Raw genomic sequence first — 15146 nt, forward strand, 5'->3', positions numbered from 1 at the left:
TCCTAAGGCTTTGTATCACACTTCCCAGTACTCTGTGAGGCTGTGTCATCACCTTGGAGAAGCTCTGCCCTGTGGCACAGAGTTTGTTTGGCCTAAGCAGAGAAGCTTCTGCTATCATCTTTCTTCCAGAGTTTTAAAATTCTTTTAGATATATTTGGTATCTCGGTCTTGGAAAAACTTGAGTTTAGGACCAAGGCTGCAAGTGTGATTGTCATGATGAGGAAACCAGAGTGGAAAGCCAGAAGAGGTAGCTGGGTTGACAGAAGGATGTTGTGGTGGTAGGGATTTCGTAAATGCCACCTCTGACTGTTGCAATCTAATCTGATCAAGCTGTAAATAATTGTTTTCTTCCAGGATGGGTTGAGGTCTCCTAGTTGGCAGCAGACTCCTCAGCTGACACGATACAGGGCAGAAGCTGTTATTACTTAGGAAGATCCATAAACTAAGAACTGCAACAGTGGGTTGTGGGTGCATAGCTTTAATTTGGCCAGGTTTGTGACTTACCTCTGCTCTGAGTCAGCTTCAGCAGCTGTTAATCATCTTTGTGTTGCCTCTGTCAAGCACAAGATTATCTGTGAAGGAGAGAGGAATTGCCTGTTGGCCAGTGCCAGTGAACATGGCAGATGTGGGGTGCTCAGCCCTGGGAGGGGACAGGTTGCTGCAGTGACTGTGTGTTACCTGAGCACTGTGCATGGAGAGATGCAGTGCAGGGACTTGGCAGGAGCACAGCCTGATTCCTCATCCGAGCAAGTTGGGAGGTGCTGCTTTGTCTTGCTCTTGGGAGCACCTGCCTCTGCAAAGCCATCCTGCTCCCTCTGAGATAACCAGGTGCTTGGGAATGGCCACCTACACTACTGAGAAACTATTAGTAGCATATAAATGGAGATAATTGCTGTCCAGACATGAGAGGACAATGTCAGCAGTGTCCTTCTGGCACTGGAAGGCTAGCACTGTCTCCATCAGGTGTTTTATGGGCTCATAAGCTCTGGAACAAGCAGGTCCCATGAGCTCCCACGCTGTAAGCCCCTGGAGCAGGAATCTGCTTGACAGTTTATCCTCTTCTGCCGTGTCTAGTCTCGTATTTTCTTGAATTTTCCTTACAGTACTTTCTTTGTTTTGAACTGACTCAGATTCTTTCTTTTGTGAGCTGTTTTGCTGGTGCTGTGATCTTTCTAAGAGATAGCAAATACTTTGTTTACTGTAAGCTCTTGTGCAGTAATTCATGTGGTTACACCATGAAACAGAGAAGTCCTTCTGGAGCTTGTTTCCACACCCACCCATTCATCTGTGCCCTTCTCCCCATTTTCAGTACACGGCTTCAGCATGTCACGTTGGCATGATGTCATACAAAGCCAGCAGATTTGTCATTAAAAGCCTTGTCATCAATAGATGACTGTTTGTATTTTCTGCCTGCCTGAAACTGTTTTATACTTACTAACCCAGTAATTAAGACTGTGCTGCCTTTGAAACAGGTTGGTTTCACTGCCCCACCTTTTCCTCAGGCAATTACAAGGTGGTGCCAATGTCGAGGGGGGTATTCATTAGCCTGGATGAGACTTGGCTCCCGCAGCCAGCTCACTCAAATGCACTCCGCCCGCCCCTCCCCACATGGGTGGAAGCCCAATACTGGGCAGCCCTTGGAGACCATGAATTTGGATAGTATTTGTGGTGCACATCTTTAGGGACGTGTAAGAAGGATGTAGAAAGAGAGCATTGCCTCAAAATGGCTGATAAAATGCTCTTTGTGCAGCTTCAGTTGAACCTGAACAGAGTGATGTCAGGGTTTTCTTATCATGTAAAGCAATGCCATTCTTCTGGGCCGCTGGATTGCTCGGCTGCTTTTGATTGTCTTGAGGTAATTGAATAGCTGTGCCGTGTAACCTGTGCTGAAGGAATCAGGGCTGTTTATTCAGCAAACAGATGTCCTGCTTTGTGGTGTGCTTACAATGTTACTGGCTTGCGTCTTTCATTAGTAAATATTGCCAACTACCCAGGCTATCGTCCTTGCACTGATAATTTTGCGTTTGCAAATGCGTTTCTGTGTCGCAAAGAGAGATTTGGAAGCTTGCAACATTTGCGAAGTAATTCCTTTGATCCATCAGGAAAGAGTCTGTCAGTAGACAAGGGTTATCCCTGCAACATCCTGTGCTACAGTGCATCAAACCACCACATCTGGGCAGGATCAGTTCAGCCCTGGTGATGTGAACTGGGTGTGAGCCCAGCCTGCCTCACCAAATGGATAAGGAACATGTGAAATAGCTTTGGTTTGTATATCCTGCTCCTGTGCAATGCTGACCACAGTTGAACACATTTATCAGAGATCTCTCTGCCCTCAATCCATTTCCTGGCTTGTCCCTAGCACCACACACTCCTGAGTGGTTTCAGATAGCTGACAGAACTGAAAACAAAGCAGCTTTGTGTTTTAATCATCCCTGCCAAGACCCTAAAATTGATGTTGATCTGGAAGTTCCTCAGCTGATGCAGGCTGGCGGCAGCCAGTGGCCCAGATAAGCCATTTCCAACCCTGTATGGGGATAAGGCCCAATATCTCACTTGAAAGGAGCTGAGAGCACCCCTTCCACTGGGGCAGTGGTTTTGATAGATTGTAAGAGATTTACCCTCGCAGCTGTAGCTGTAATGTATAGAAAAGCTACTTTTTCCTATTTTCAAATTATATTTGGTATCATTTTTTAACTCTCCCTCAGCAGTCTGAACAATTGGACTCATGATAGTAAGCAAGCCTGGCTTTTATAGGAAGAAGAATGTGACAAATAACTCCCATAAACGTGTTTACAGTTTGCACTATCATTTCTAAAATACCATTTCCTACGTTGACACAGAGGAAATAAACAGTGGTAGGGGGAAGGTTTTACAGGTGCCAAGTCTGGATATGACCCCCCCAAAACACAAATGCTTGGCTGCAAGAGCAGTGAGTGCTGTACAGTGTTTGTGCTGGTAGCAATTTGATATTCAGCTCCTCCAACTTTTCTGTCCTGTGAGAGATTACAAGTTTTCAGCAAAATCCTGGGGGTAATCCTGCAGGATTCAGCTGTCAACAGCTGTGCTCACCGCAGACTCCTCTGCAGGCCATTTTTGCAAGCAGCTGTTATCTACACACCATTCCATGCTGGGGCTGATCCGTGCTTCTTGTAAGACGTAAATTGCAGTTGCCTCTATGTCCCTTATCATCACTTGATATTTCGAGTGATGCAGAAAATAAGGACACACCGAGGGGTATGTCTCTCACAGCAGCATCCTCAGGAAAGGTAGTTTTCTGGGGAGCTGGGGAACAAGCTATGTAATTGTAGCTGCTCTAAAGGAGGTCTCTGCTCCAGTTTGGGGCTGTGGGAAAGGTTTCTTACCTTAGCTTTTCCCTTAAAGATGAAAAATCTTTGGCACAAAAGAGCTGTATGAGAGCAGGGGTTAGATTTCTGTCACCTCAGAAAGAAGATTAGCAAAGGGAGCTGTCAAGTGAGAGGAGATATCCTCTGCCCATGCTGTCATGCTAGATGCCAGAGGGACATTCCTGTCTCCTTGGTGACTGCTGCTAGCAAGACCTTAGCCTGGTTGTGGATTTTCTAAGTTTCAGTTTGTAACTGCAAAACCCACTCGTTTGTTCTTTTCTCTCTTTTTGTTTCCCTCTTCTTTCCTCCTGCTTCTCTCCTCTATTCCTGCTTTTCATTTCTGCTGCTGCTGCTCTAGTCTATGGAGGCAGTTAGAGCTTGCAGTGCCCCCAGAAATCCTGTTGTGCCTACATTTTATGTGCTCTAACCTAATGTCTGCCTTCTGAAAGTACCTGAAACCCAGAAATAAAAACAGGTTTCGATGGTATGCACTTGAAAGCAGATTCATAGCCTGTGCTAATGTGCAGTGAAGGCACACTGGCTATCCTCAAATAAAACCAAGTGCTGACAGCCTCATTTTCTCAAATAAGAGTATCCTCGTATTGGCTGGAAGAGGAGGTTGGCTATTACTGACAAACTCCCTGTGCAGACAAGTTAGTACAGCGAGCAGGGGCTGAAAGGAGCCGAGGCATGACTGAGCCTCATAATTATACCCAGATTAGACTTTTGCCTGAGGGCAAGGCACGGCAAGAGCAGCTCTGAACTCCTATCATGGTCTGTAGTGTTTGAACCCAGACACATCCCTTGCTGTCCCAGTGAAGTCAGCAGCGCCAAGCCCGGCTGGAACGAAGCCCTCCCTGTTATCTCCACAGGAGCGTTGCTGACATGGGGCAGGTGTGGGCTTGTTCTGGGCTGTGCCCTGCGGTCTGACCAGCTCAGGTTTTCTCTAAAGCCACTCTTTTTCAGGAGGGTTTTGGGCGCCTGCCAGAGCCACATAATACAGGGGAGACCTGGAGTGGTTGAGGTTCCCCATTTCATGATGGTACAGGGATACCTTGGACCACCTCTGGAGAAGGTGCTTGTTCTCCTCTTGAGCTGTATCCCCAGATGTTCTGAGCTTGTCCCTGCACACGTTCCCTGAAGCTACCACGGAACTGACAGCCAGTGAACTCCAGCCTCTGGGTGTCTGAGGTGTCACCAGAGACCAGCTGTCAGATTTCCCTAGGCATCTCATCACACAATGATGTGACCTGGGACTGCAGCCTCCTGGAATCACACTGCTGCTCTTAAACACCAGTGCTGCCTCTGTGTTTGATTGACCAGGGATCAGGCAAGTCCTTGCTTGGTAGATGCAGGCATGCACAGAAACTGGGCTGTACCAGTACTAGTGCTAGCCCAGGAAATGTGCAGTGGCTCTGACTATGAAGGATGCACCATTTCTCTACTACTGTCATTTGCCACAAGAGTTTTGGGGCTTGTATTTAGTTAAGAGGGAAAAGACTGTGCACTGCATGAACTTTGCATGGCTGGCTGTGCTTGTCTGTGTCCAGCATGGTGTGGAGAGTGGGTACTGAGGATCATCACCTGGTGGTGATGATGCTGTGTCCCTTTGTTCAGCTGATGAGTGCCCAGTGTTCTAACCTGCGCTCTTTAATGACTTGGTCTTGCAGGGGTTGGATGGTGTGGGAGCAGCGTTGTATTTAACTTCAGAGTGCAGAAAAGGCTTGAGCCAAGAGTTCTAGTACAGCAGAGGCAGCTTTGCTGCTGGCTGTTTGTAATCAGTGTCTCTCTGTTGTGCTCTGTGAAGTCAAGGTTAGATGGTGTAATTCTACTGGCCTGTGGCTCATCACAAACTGCTAATTTTGATTGAACAGTCACTCCAGTGCAGCAGACTGGTCGTGTACCTGTGGATCAGACACTGTGAAGGACTCTCTGGTCTTTCTCCTGTCTGTGGTCAGGGATCATTGCAGACAGGAAAGAGATTTCATGTACAAATGCTGCTTTATTTCAGGTTTGCTTTTAGCTATGTGCTAAGCCTCTACACAGACTTTGGACGAAGTTAACTGGATGATACTTAGCTCAGTGCATTCCTTGTAAAATCTTGTGCAAACCAGAAAAGATTGTCAATGGTAATTGTGGTGATTAGATTAGCTCACTTCAGGGTTTCAGCCTCCCCAGAGTAAACATCTGTTTTCAATACCCTAAACGGCAAGGTGCTGCACTGTAGGCAAACTTGGCCTTCCTTAATCCAAGGGACTATCATTATTTACTGTTTTTTCTGTCTCTTCCTTTGCTTTTAAGTCTGTACCATGTTGTACTTCTGTGTGTACCCTTTTGTTTCTTTTCAGCCATGTAGGAGTATACATTGTGGTTGCTCAGTATTGAGTGCTTCTGTTGCTTGCTATTGAATGCTGGTGCTGGTGTCATTCCAGTTAAGCTCTATGTACCTTTTGTCTCTGAAAATCAATGGAGAGCAAATTTAAAAGGAACTAAATTTCATAGTACCTTTCATTTAAAAAAAAATAATTCCATTTATGTTTGCTCATGATGAGAGAGGTTCTCAGGAGGTCGATCTGGGAGACAAAATACAGTTTGTACTTTTAATAAACATCAGGAACCTTTTTTTCTTGTAGAAAACTTTGAATGCTTCACTCTCAACTATATTCCCAGGCATTTTTTTGTTTCTAGCAGCTGTTGCCTTGTGCTACAGTCTTGATGTGCAGTCAAGGGTTTGGGAATTCTCTAGAGATCTTAGGTAGACATATGCCAGATTTGCTACCACAGGCCATGTTCATGCTGCAGGTGTGGCAGGAGAGGTAGAAGGAAGCACCTGAGGTGACCTATTGCTGGTATCTTCCTGTGAGGAGTACAGATGTGCAGTGATAGCAGGAAAAATCAGATTGCAGCATGTTCAGACTCCTCTGGGACTTGGGAAGATGCTAAGGTCTTGTTTGTTTAAACACTGCAGTGGGCTGGAAGCCTTGCAGAATCGGATTTGCCAAAGAAGTTTGCTTAAGGTTCCTTAAAACAGGGAAAAAAGGAACATGCTGAAAATAATTGAGTTTCTGGTGCTTTAAAAGCTTCTTAATGTTCTTCAAGTTCTTTTTTTCTACGAAAGTATGTTCTTTTGATTGCAGTTCAGGCTTAGCAGAGTACAGTACATCTTGCCACAGAATGAATAAGTGAGCTCAGTTCTGCAGCTGCTATTGAATGATGATGTTGGAGCATGCCTTGGCTTATCAGTGAAGGCTGCCTAATGTATTCCACCCAGCCTACCTGAGCGTGCTCTGCAGCAACAAACCCAATTAACTGTTTTTCTACCTACTGTATGAATGATTTCAGCGGTTAAGGGGGGTGCTTTGTTTCACAGTATTGTAGTAAGCCATGCCAGAGCATGCACTGGCCATTTCTTGCATGTCTCTGTTGCTTTCTACAGCCCAGCAAATGCTCCAGGAGCTTGCCACAGCACAGTCTGGCCAGGCGGCTCATGAGCAGAGTGTGGCTCATTAGCTTTACATTCATTAGTTTCTAAAAGCCTTCAGAATCAGATTTGGAGGCATGAGGAAGAAATTTGCAGTCTATCCTACCAATGTGACAGAATGATGCTAGTCCAAAAGAAAAAAAAAAGGGGGAGGGCCTCTCTGGACCTTTCTAAGGGATTTTATTGTTTAGTTGTTGTTTTTCAAGATGCCTCAAACTATTTGGCTTTATGTTTGTCTGTTATCTTCAACGCAGTCCTCCTACAAAAAGTCAAATACCTGCTTTTACTGAATTATTAACAACAATGGAGCTTACATATCAATGAAAATTATGAACGTTTCCCAAGGCAATTGATTTAAATGGAGTTAAATTTAGTGGAAGCTTCTATTGGTGTAATGAATGCTCATTACAGAGCCTAATGTGCTTTAAGGGCTTGATAACCTTCTCAGTAGGGAAGTCAGGCTGCTGTTTTCCAGCAGAGGCACAGATGCTGTAGGGTGGCACTGCTGTCACTGCAACTGTATCCCACTGCTAGGCTGGAGTGTTTCTCTTTAACCTTGTGTGTTTTTTCCTCTTGCAGAAGACCACCTCCCAGCTGGCTTCCCAACCATTGACATGGGCCCGCAGCTGAAGGTGGTGGAAAAGGCCCGCACAGCCACGATGCTCTGTGCTGCCAGTGGTAACCCTGATCCCGAAATCTCCTGGTTCAAGGACTTCCTGCCCGTGGACACTGCCACCAGCAACGGGCGAATCAAGCAACTCCGCTCGGGTAAGGTAGCGAAGCAAGTAAGCCTTCCCAGCCTCCTCACTCTTCCTCCCTTTTCTCTTTACATGCTGCTGTTATATTTTCCCTGAAATGCAATTCTAAACCCAAATGTCAGTTTGCTCTGAGCTTGTTTCTTTTATGATGTAAAAACAGTTTTTGGAGCTGATCCTCTCTGGCAGGATATCATGGCTTGTTAAAATGTCTGTTAGAGTGGACATGCCTTTTGGAACATCACCTGGATATCTTCTTTGGTAGTCTGTCTTGATATTGCCCCAAATCCTTGGCAGGCTCATTTCACTACCAACTCAGTGGGTCTCAGGTGTTTTTAATAGGAGCAGAGTGCAAATCAGGATAATGAGATACTGGTTGAGATTTTACAATCAATGGTCATATGCAACTTTACTCCTTTCACAGACTCTGCAAGACAATGCTCTGCTTTCCTTTGAGCTCATTGCCATCCTTACTATGTGACCACAAGCATAAAGAAAAATCCAAAAAGCAGCAATTCTGTGGATTTCAAATGAAGGTGGACACAGTTTTGAAATACACCTTTTCTTTTTGATTCTTTTGTGCGACAAGCCAAATACTAGCTTTTGAAATACAAATGGTTATTTCTTGGGAGTGGCTAAGAATGCACTCATTTTAGCAAGGAATTCTTGTTTTTCTACTGCACTGTTCAGTCTCCCAGGACTGTAAAGCCCATTAGAGAATTAAAGAAAATAAAACATTGCTTTATTCACTGATGAAGTGGAGCTCCACAGTGTGAATTAGAGTGGCTGTTTAACAAGGCACAGCACAACTACACAGCAGCTTTAGTCTGGAGGAAAAAGCCTCCAGTGCCCTACACAAAGTACAGAAGAGACCAGAGCTGGAACAACTTTGTTCTGGAGAGGTCTCATGCTTAAATATGAAGCAAACTGCCTTGCTTGGCCATGATTATCTCTGGGCACTCAAAAGCTATTTGTTACGAGTGCTGCTGCCAGGGAATCACCATCTTCTAACCAAGGTGAACATCTTGAAATGTTTCTCCATAGCAGGAGCCTTCTGCATACATTTGATGATGCTTGGATGATAAGTAGGTTTGTACTTGGAGGAGTGGGTAAGTGAGACATCACTCTTAGCAAAAATAGAACCCAGCCTGACACTCCTGATCCCACCTTGATGTACCAGTGAATGCTAATTATACTAATGCATTTATAGTTTATGAAATTTCCCAGTGACCTTTAGCTTATCTCCCCCACAGCATGGTTTAATCTTGATCTGTTTGTGCTGGAAGAAAATATCACACTTGTTAATTATTCTGAGAAGCTTTAGGAAGCAGCAGTAGGAAAGTGCACATGGATGTGTTTCACTTCGTAGCTGACTAAATCAGCATCAGAAATTACCATAAATGAGCAGCAAGGCAGCCTCTGATGCACTTGCTGTAAGTTCTCCAGCCTCCTTTTCACAGGCACTTGGCTGCCTCTCTACCAGCTGCTTCACAAGTTTGGTGAGATAGAAAGTTTAAAAACAAACTAGTAAAGCCTGTCATGGTGTACAAGTTCTGATTCCTATTCGCTGTTCTTCAGCAACATCTCAATTGAATATTTCACCTGGGATTCAAACTCTAGAGCTGGCTGCTTGTGGAAGACACAGTAATTACCAAGGGAGGTGTCAAGGGAACCTTTTAGAAATCAATGAGCAACACACATCCTCAGACTCACAAAAGAAATTGATTAGCTCTCTAATGTAGTATGGGAAGTTTCTACAGTTCAGTGCAAGAGACTTCCAAATATGAGTTTGAAGTTATGTTTTCAGGGATCTGGTGCTATGATGCCAAGATTCACCAAGGCTCTACTCCACCCTGGCATGAGTGGGGAGCATGAAGTTTGCAGCTTTTCGTGGGCCAGAGATTCAAGCCCTGTTTGCATTTGTGGGTTTTTTCCCTATATTTGTAATGGACATAAAGTAGAGCCTGCACTTTGAAGTGCCTGAGTCCCACTTAGGTGACTGCAGCACCCTGTATCAGCAATGTGATGTCTTGGGCAGTTTCCCATTCATTCTGCAAGGTGTTAATTGAACTCTCCAACACTACACCATAGTTGGGCAGAGTTGCTTTTCTAAGAAAAGAGTATTTAAATAGATACCTCATTATATGGTAGAGTTTAATAGTTTGCAAAGTCTCTGCTCCATTAAGATCATATCTTATAGTCAGGCTGGCATATCTGCATGAATGTCAGTTTATACTATCTCAATCTAAATATACGCTCATTTAATTTCATTTAATTAAAACCCAATAAAAGCGAGACAGATGTAATATAGTTAAAATAGCTGCAGCACATTGTGAGCCCAATACTGTGTATATAGTGTCCGACCTTCAATGAGTACACCATATATTAGTATTCACATGTACGAAATATAGGTCACCAAGGTCAAAGCAGCTTTGGAGTCTGATGTAGAGAGGGGGTTGAGGGATGATTCTGTTGCTTCAGGCTCCTAGTGTGGTATAAATAGTTAGGGATAAAGAAGCAGCCTGTTTGGGAAAGGTGCTCTCTTCTGACACTCACAGTTGTGTTGGCTGGCAGTGCTCTGGGGGCTTCAGGCAGGTCTTTGAACTTGCATGCAGTCAGATCATGTGCCCCAGGGGGCTCTGAACATCAGTTTCTAGAGTTCTGTTCATCTTCTATCAAGGTACTAGAGTTTGTGGTTTGAGACATCCAAGCCACCATCATAGGCTTTTTTAACCCCAGCAAACTGGTGTCTTTGTCAGGAGCAAATGGACAGTTTATAATTCTGCCTTGTATCCTACTCTCCCTCATTTAGTAATTTTATATATATATATATATGTGCATATGCACTTTTCCTGTTACACCTTCTGACAGCATAACTCTGTATTTGGAGGGCTTTTTAACTATTTCTTACCATTGCTTAGGTTTTTCTTCCCAAGTAATGCTTAATTATATTTTAAACCCAGTTCTTGGGTAGTTTTGCAAGTATATGTTAGGCTAACAGCTATAGAGATGAGAACACAAATAAATACAGGGTTTCATCTCTGTTTTCCTAGATCAAGGCAAAAGCAAGGTCTCTGACTCATGCTGGCTGTAGCAAATTCTCCCTTGTTCATCTTGCTGATAGTTCCCAGCTCTTGTGGGGAGGCTGCTGTTCTGAACGTGCAGTGACTCAGGACAACTCCCTGTTCTCCCCCCGGGGTGTGTAGCTTCACTCATTGCCTCTCAGTCAGTGACACAGGATCTAAGGCCAGCTCTGGGCTGAGAAACCTCCCCAGCATGCTAACACATTTAAAATTTGTTTGGCTGAACTGATTTTAAAACTGTCCAGGCTCTGTAGTGTTGCAAGTGATGACACACATGAGTTCTGGCAGCCAGAGTCAATGCACCTCTAACCATGTTTTAAAATCAGTTAATGATATGGTGGAAGTTCTCTCATATAGATCAGATTGTGCTGATGCTTTACAGTTCTTCTGTACAGATTCCTGGATCAGAACCTCCTAAAGGACTTCAAAGCAACTCAGATGGAATTCATACTCTCAAAGCTCTTGAATGTCTCCAGTGATTTTCATAGCTGAAGAATTGCTCTTCTACCTTGCTCTTCAGAAAACCTATGAACAAAATGTCAAATTAGAATAAATAGCTATTCTGACTGTTAACATAAGTTTTTGCCATGTAAGCAAACAGCAGAAATTCAGAAAGCATTATCTTTCATCTAGTAGAGAATTTGGTATTACAAAAAGTATCATTCTCTTTTAATCACTTTCAATTAACTCAGTTACAGAACCATGCCCTAGATCCTAGTGCAACTTTCAGACAATTAACTGCAAGTAAAGTATTAGAGAGGACTCTGCAGGTGACTTCAGTCACTCTCTGGAAAAGTGCAGGTGCCTCTAACACAGAAGCATGGGGAGCTGGCTCACCATATCACCTTGCTGCATTTGGGCTCTCAGAGTTACCAGCAAGCATTTTCATTTAGGCGTGATCCTATCAGTAGAAACACGACTTACTTGGAAGCAAAAGGAACACCCAGCATGCAGAAAGAGGTGGTGCCTCTTTGTCCCAGTGAAGTGGCCATGATGTCCATATCCTGCTTCACTGGTAATACCCAGCAGTCAGTATCCAGCAGATGTTCAGCTCTTAGCTGGGTACAACTTTGAGTCCAGATATCAGATAAGCATTGATTTGGGACAAGATGTAAGGACAGCATAAACAAATGGAGATTGGGTGGTTTTATCCAAAATGATCAGAGAACCCACACAAGATGGATGCTCTCTCAGAAAGGACTGACTGGAAAAAGGTTGAAGCAATATAGTGGCCAACAGCAACCAGTTGACACCTGAAATTTTGTCTCCTGGAAGAACCTTACTGCACACCTGTGTGTTGCTGTGTGAGGTGCACACAGCAATTGTGGAGTACTTTCAGACTGCCAGTGGCATCTGGTGGCAAATAGTCTTTCACTTCTGAAAAGAATTTCCCCATAACCTATGCTAGGAAGTAGCCAAAAGCACTGTCAAGAGTTCTCTGGGATTCATTGTTACACTGCTCTAGTGCTCAGCTGCAGCTAGCACGAGCCTTGGTTTCTCTGCTGATGTTGCTTTGGAGTGATTTTTTGGCAGTTTAGGTTCCTACAAGGAAGTGGTATGTCAGTAAGCCTGTGGTGAGTTTGTCATCAGAGTGAAGTCCCTTCTCCAACAGAATTTCTCCACACTGGGAAATACTGACACAAATAACCCCCAGGGGGTTTTCCAGTGTATCATCCTATGTTTTTCCTTGCTTTGGGTGTCTGACTGGATGCTTCCAGTACACGGAGAATATCAGGGCCAGCACTCATTCCGGACTGAGGTGAATGTGGGGAGTGTTTCTCAGTGTCTGGTATCATGAAGAGAAAGTACACTCTCCTTCCTTATAAATGTTTCAAACCATTCAAACACAAGGAGTTGGGTTGGAAGTTTGATCTTGGGGTGCCCTTTGCATAAAGCAGCCTGGTGATCACAGGGCACAAGTTGGCCTCTGTAACCATTTGAGTGATGGCATCTTCATCACTTGATGGACTCTCTTACGTTGGCATTCTGTGGCCTGTGTGCTGTGATTTGTCCCTCTGAGGGACACCCTAAAAGGACAACAGCCAGAAATGAATCATCATATGATGTGAAGAATAAAGGGAAACTTCAGTTTGCTCCTTCTGGATAAGGAAATTTGGGGTCCAACTGAAAAGCCTTGTGCACACTCTGTAAACGGTGTCCTCTGAAAAGTGAATGTCTTAACTTTGCAAAGGTGAAACATTGAACAAACACTGCAGTAAATACAGCAAGTCTCTGTGTTGCTCTCACAAGGGTTGGATTGCATTCAGAAGCCAGGAGGATTGGGATTTAACTCATGAAAAAAATTAGCTGGCCACATTTAACGTTTTAGGGAATCTGCTTCAAGTATGCAGTTGCTTCTAGAGCTCTGTACAGACAATTGCATAATATAGAAAGGGTTGAGCCTCTGCAGGGAGTAGATAAAAAGATTTCCTGCAAATCTTTTCAGTTCTAGGACAGAGCAACAAACCCTATTTCAGCAGATGAGAGATAAGGAAGTAATGTTTTCGGCCCCTTGGGCTTGTACTCAGAGTTGTTGCAGCATTCCCATGGGAAGTGACACATGGTGGTGATGCCTTTCTTAACTCTGAAAATGGGAAGGAATGGGGTGGGGTGAGGGACACACAGTGCACCAGAGCTGGAGTGCCCTAGACCAAACAGGGCAAAACTATCACTTGGCAAACTTTCCAAACAGGCAAAGAGAAATAACCCTGTTTTCCATGGCTGTGCTATTCCATGCAGATATCTTTGGGTATAATTGTTCTGTTAATGGTAGCAGTAGTTACTAAGATACATAAGTAAGAAGCAAATTATTATTCCAAGAGAGAGATTACCCATAACTTCAGGCTCTGCAAGATTTTTTCTGATGCTTCAGTCATCTCTGGATAGAAGGCATCAGAAAATATAACGAGACATAAAGTTAAAATGGGATAATGTCATCTTGGCAGAGGAAAATGCTAAAATGAGTAGTTTGAGTTGCTCTCCTGCTTCAAAAAAAGGGACTCTGCCTAAAGGAAGGGTAGTTAGAAAAGAAAAAGAATAAATATAAATATTGTAATTACTTTTTAAGAGGCAAGTTAAATGTGCTTAAAATATGCCTTCTTTGTATTTACAGAAATTCTTTTCTGTCTTTCTTTCCCATTGGGTGATCATTGTTGTGGATAATGGAATGAGCTGTAAATCTGAGATACACGACACTCTTGTATGCATACTGGTATTTATTAATACACTGAACATGATTTGACACACTGTGTCCTGTTTAACCCTATTTTTCTGTCTGTTTAAACTCCTCAGTTTTCTTTGGTAAGTGCTTGGTATTCAGATCCTACAAATCTGCATAAAACCAACACATACCATGAACTGCCTACAGATTAAATTTGCATGAATCTCTCCCTTATACTAACAGCCTTCATATGTGCAAATTAAGACCAAGGGGACAAAAATGGGGATTAGAAGGGTTCCCTGCCAATTTGCCCAGCTGGAGCTTCTCCATCATGCTTCAGTATTGATTGTACACTGAACTCAAGACACTGACCAGTGGAGCCTCTACTTGATAAATACCTTGACCTCATAAAATGAACCTTTAAAGATTATTGCAACAGGATAATTTAACCTTACTCCCAGAGAAGCCCTCCTTATAAGATACTCTTCATTACAGCATGTAAAATTATCTCCAGTGCCTTATAAAGAGGGTAGGGATTCCTTTCTTCTGCTGACATCCAAATTAGACAGGAACAACAGAGGTCTGGCTAGCGTACCATTGTTGCATTACCAGAAACCACTTCATTTCCAAATATTTCTGTATGTAAAGTTAATTCTGCATGACACCAATTTCTTTGCCAGAGGGAACCCAATGCAAGGGTTATGCGAATGTGGAGAATGACTCAAAACTGATTAATTACACTTTCCTTTTAGTTTAATGTCTTTAAGTGAGCAGATTTTGTCCCACTGGTCATTCTAACCTCAAAGCCAAATTGCACTGAGTGCCCGCAACCATGTGCTTTCCACCCCTCCTGCCCAGCACACGCACAGTCACACAGCCCCAGGACACCCCTCCTTGTTCTGTATGAGGAATGAAGGGGCACTGCACCATCTCCCCGAAGTGTCCTCCATCTCAACTGCTTGAACAGTGGTGTGGGTGAATGCAAGTGGTGAGGCCAGCCAGCAGTGCCACCTTGGCAGCTTAGTTTGGCCCCTGTTCATGAGGGTGGGGGTTTTAATGGCAAGATGCAGGGCTGGATGCTGCACTCCTGAAAGCAATAAGCTTTACTAACCTCCTGAGAGTGTCACTCTGACTTTTATTGCACATCAGTTTCTTTTTGTTTATTCCTGTCGCGCTAATACGAATTCTAGCTTAAAAAAAACTTTCTGCTTTTTAGTTATAATTTTCTTCCTTTCCTCTTTGTACTAATGCTTCTCTCTAATCTTATTTGCATTCAAATTACCTCACCAGGTGGTACACCGATCAGAGGTAAGAATGCTGAAA

At 43.8% G+C, this 15146-nt stretch overlaps 1 protein-coding gene across 16 annotated transcripts in view; it reads left to right on the top strand.

Annotated features, from left to right (window-relative positions):
- PTPRF (protein tyrosine phosphatase receptor type F) overlaps nt 1–15146 on the top strand; it is a 375635-nt gene that overhangs the window by 261742 nt on the left and 98747 nt on the right. For 9 of the 16 annotated variants that reach the window (XM_064428625.1, XM_064428623.1, XM_064428629.1 and 6 more), the window contains exons 6-7: nt 7405–7593; nt 15114–15131. In XM_064428625.1, coding sequence (XP_064284695.1) covers nt 7405–7593; nt 15114–15131 — 207 coding nt within the window. The remainder of the gene's footprint in view (nt 1–7404; nt 7594–15113; nt 15132–15146) is intronic. The other 7 variants (XM_064428627.1, XM_064428631.1, XM_064428630.1 and 4 more) reach the window with 1 other exon arrangement.

The sequence above is a fragment of the Passer domesticus genome, chromosome 7, assembly GCF_036417665.1.
Source record: "Passer domesticus isolate bPasDom1 chromosome 7, bPasDom1.hap1, whole genome shotgun sequence".
Classification (NCBI taxonomy): domain Eukaryota; kingdom Metazoa; phylum Chordata; class Aves; order Passeriformes; family Passeridae; genus Passer; species Passer domesticus.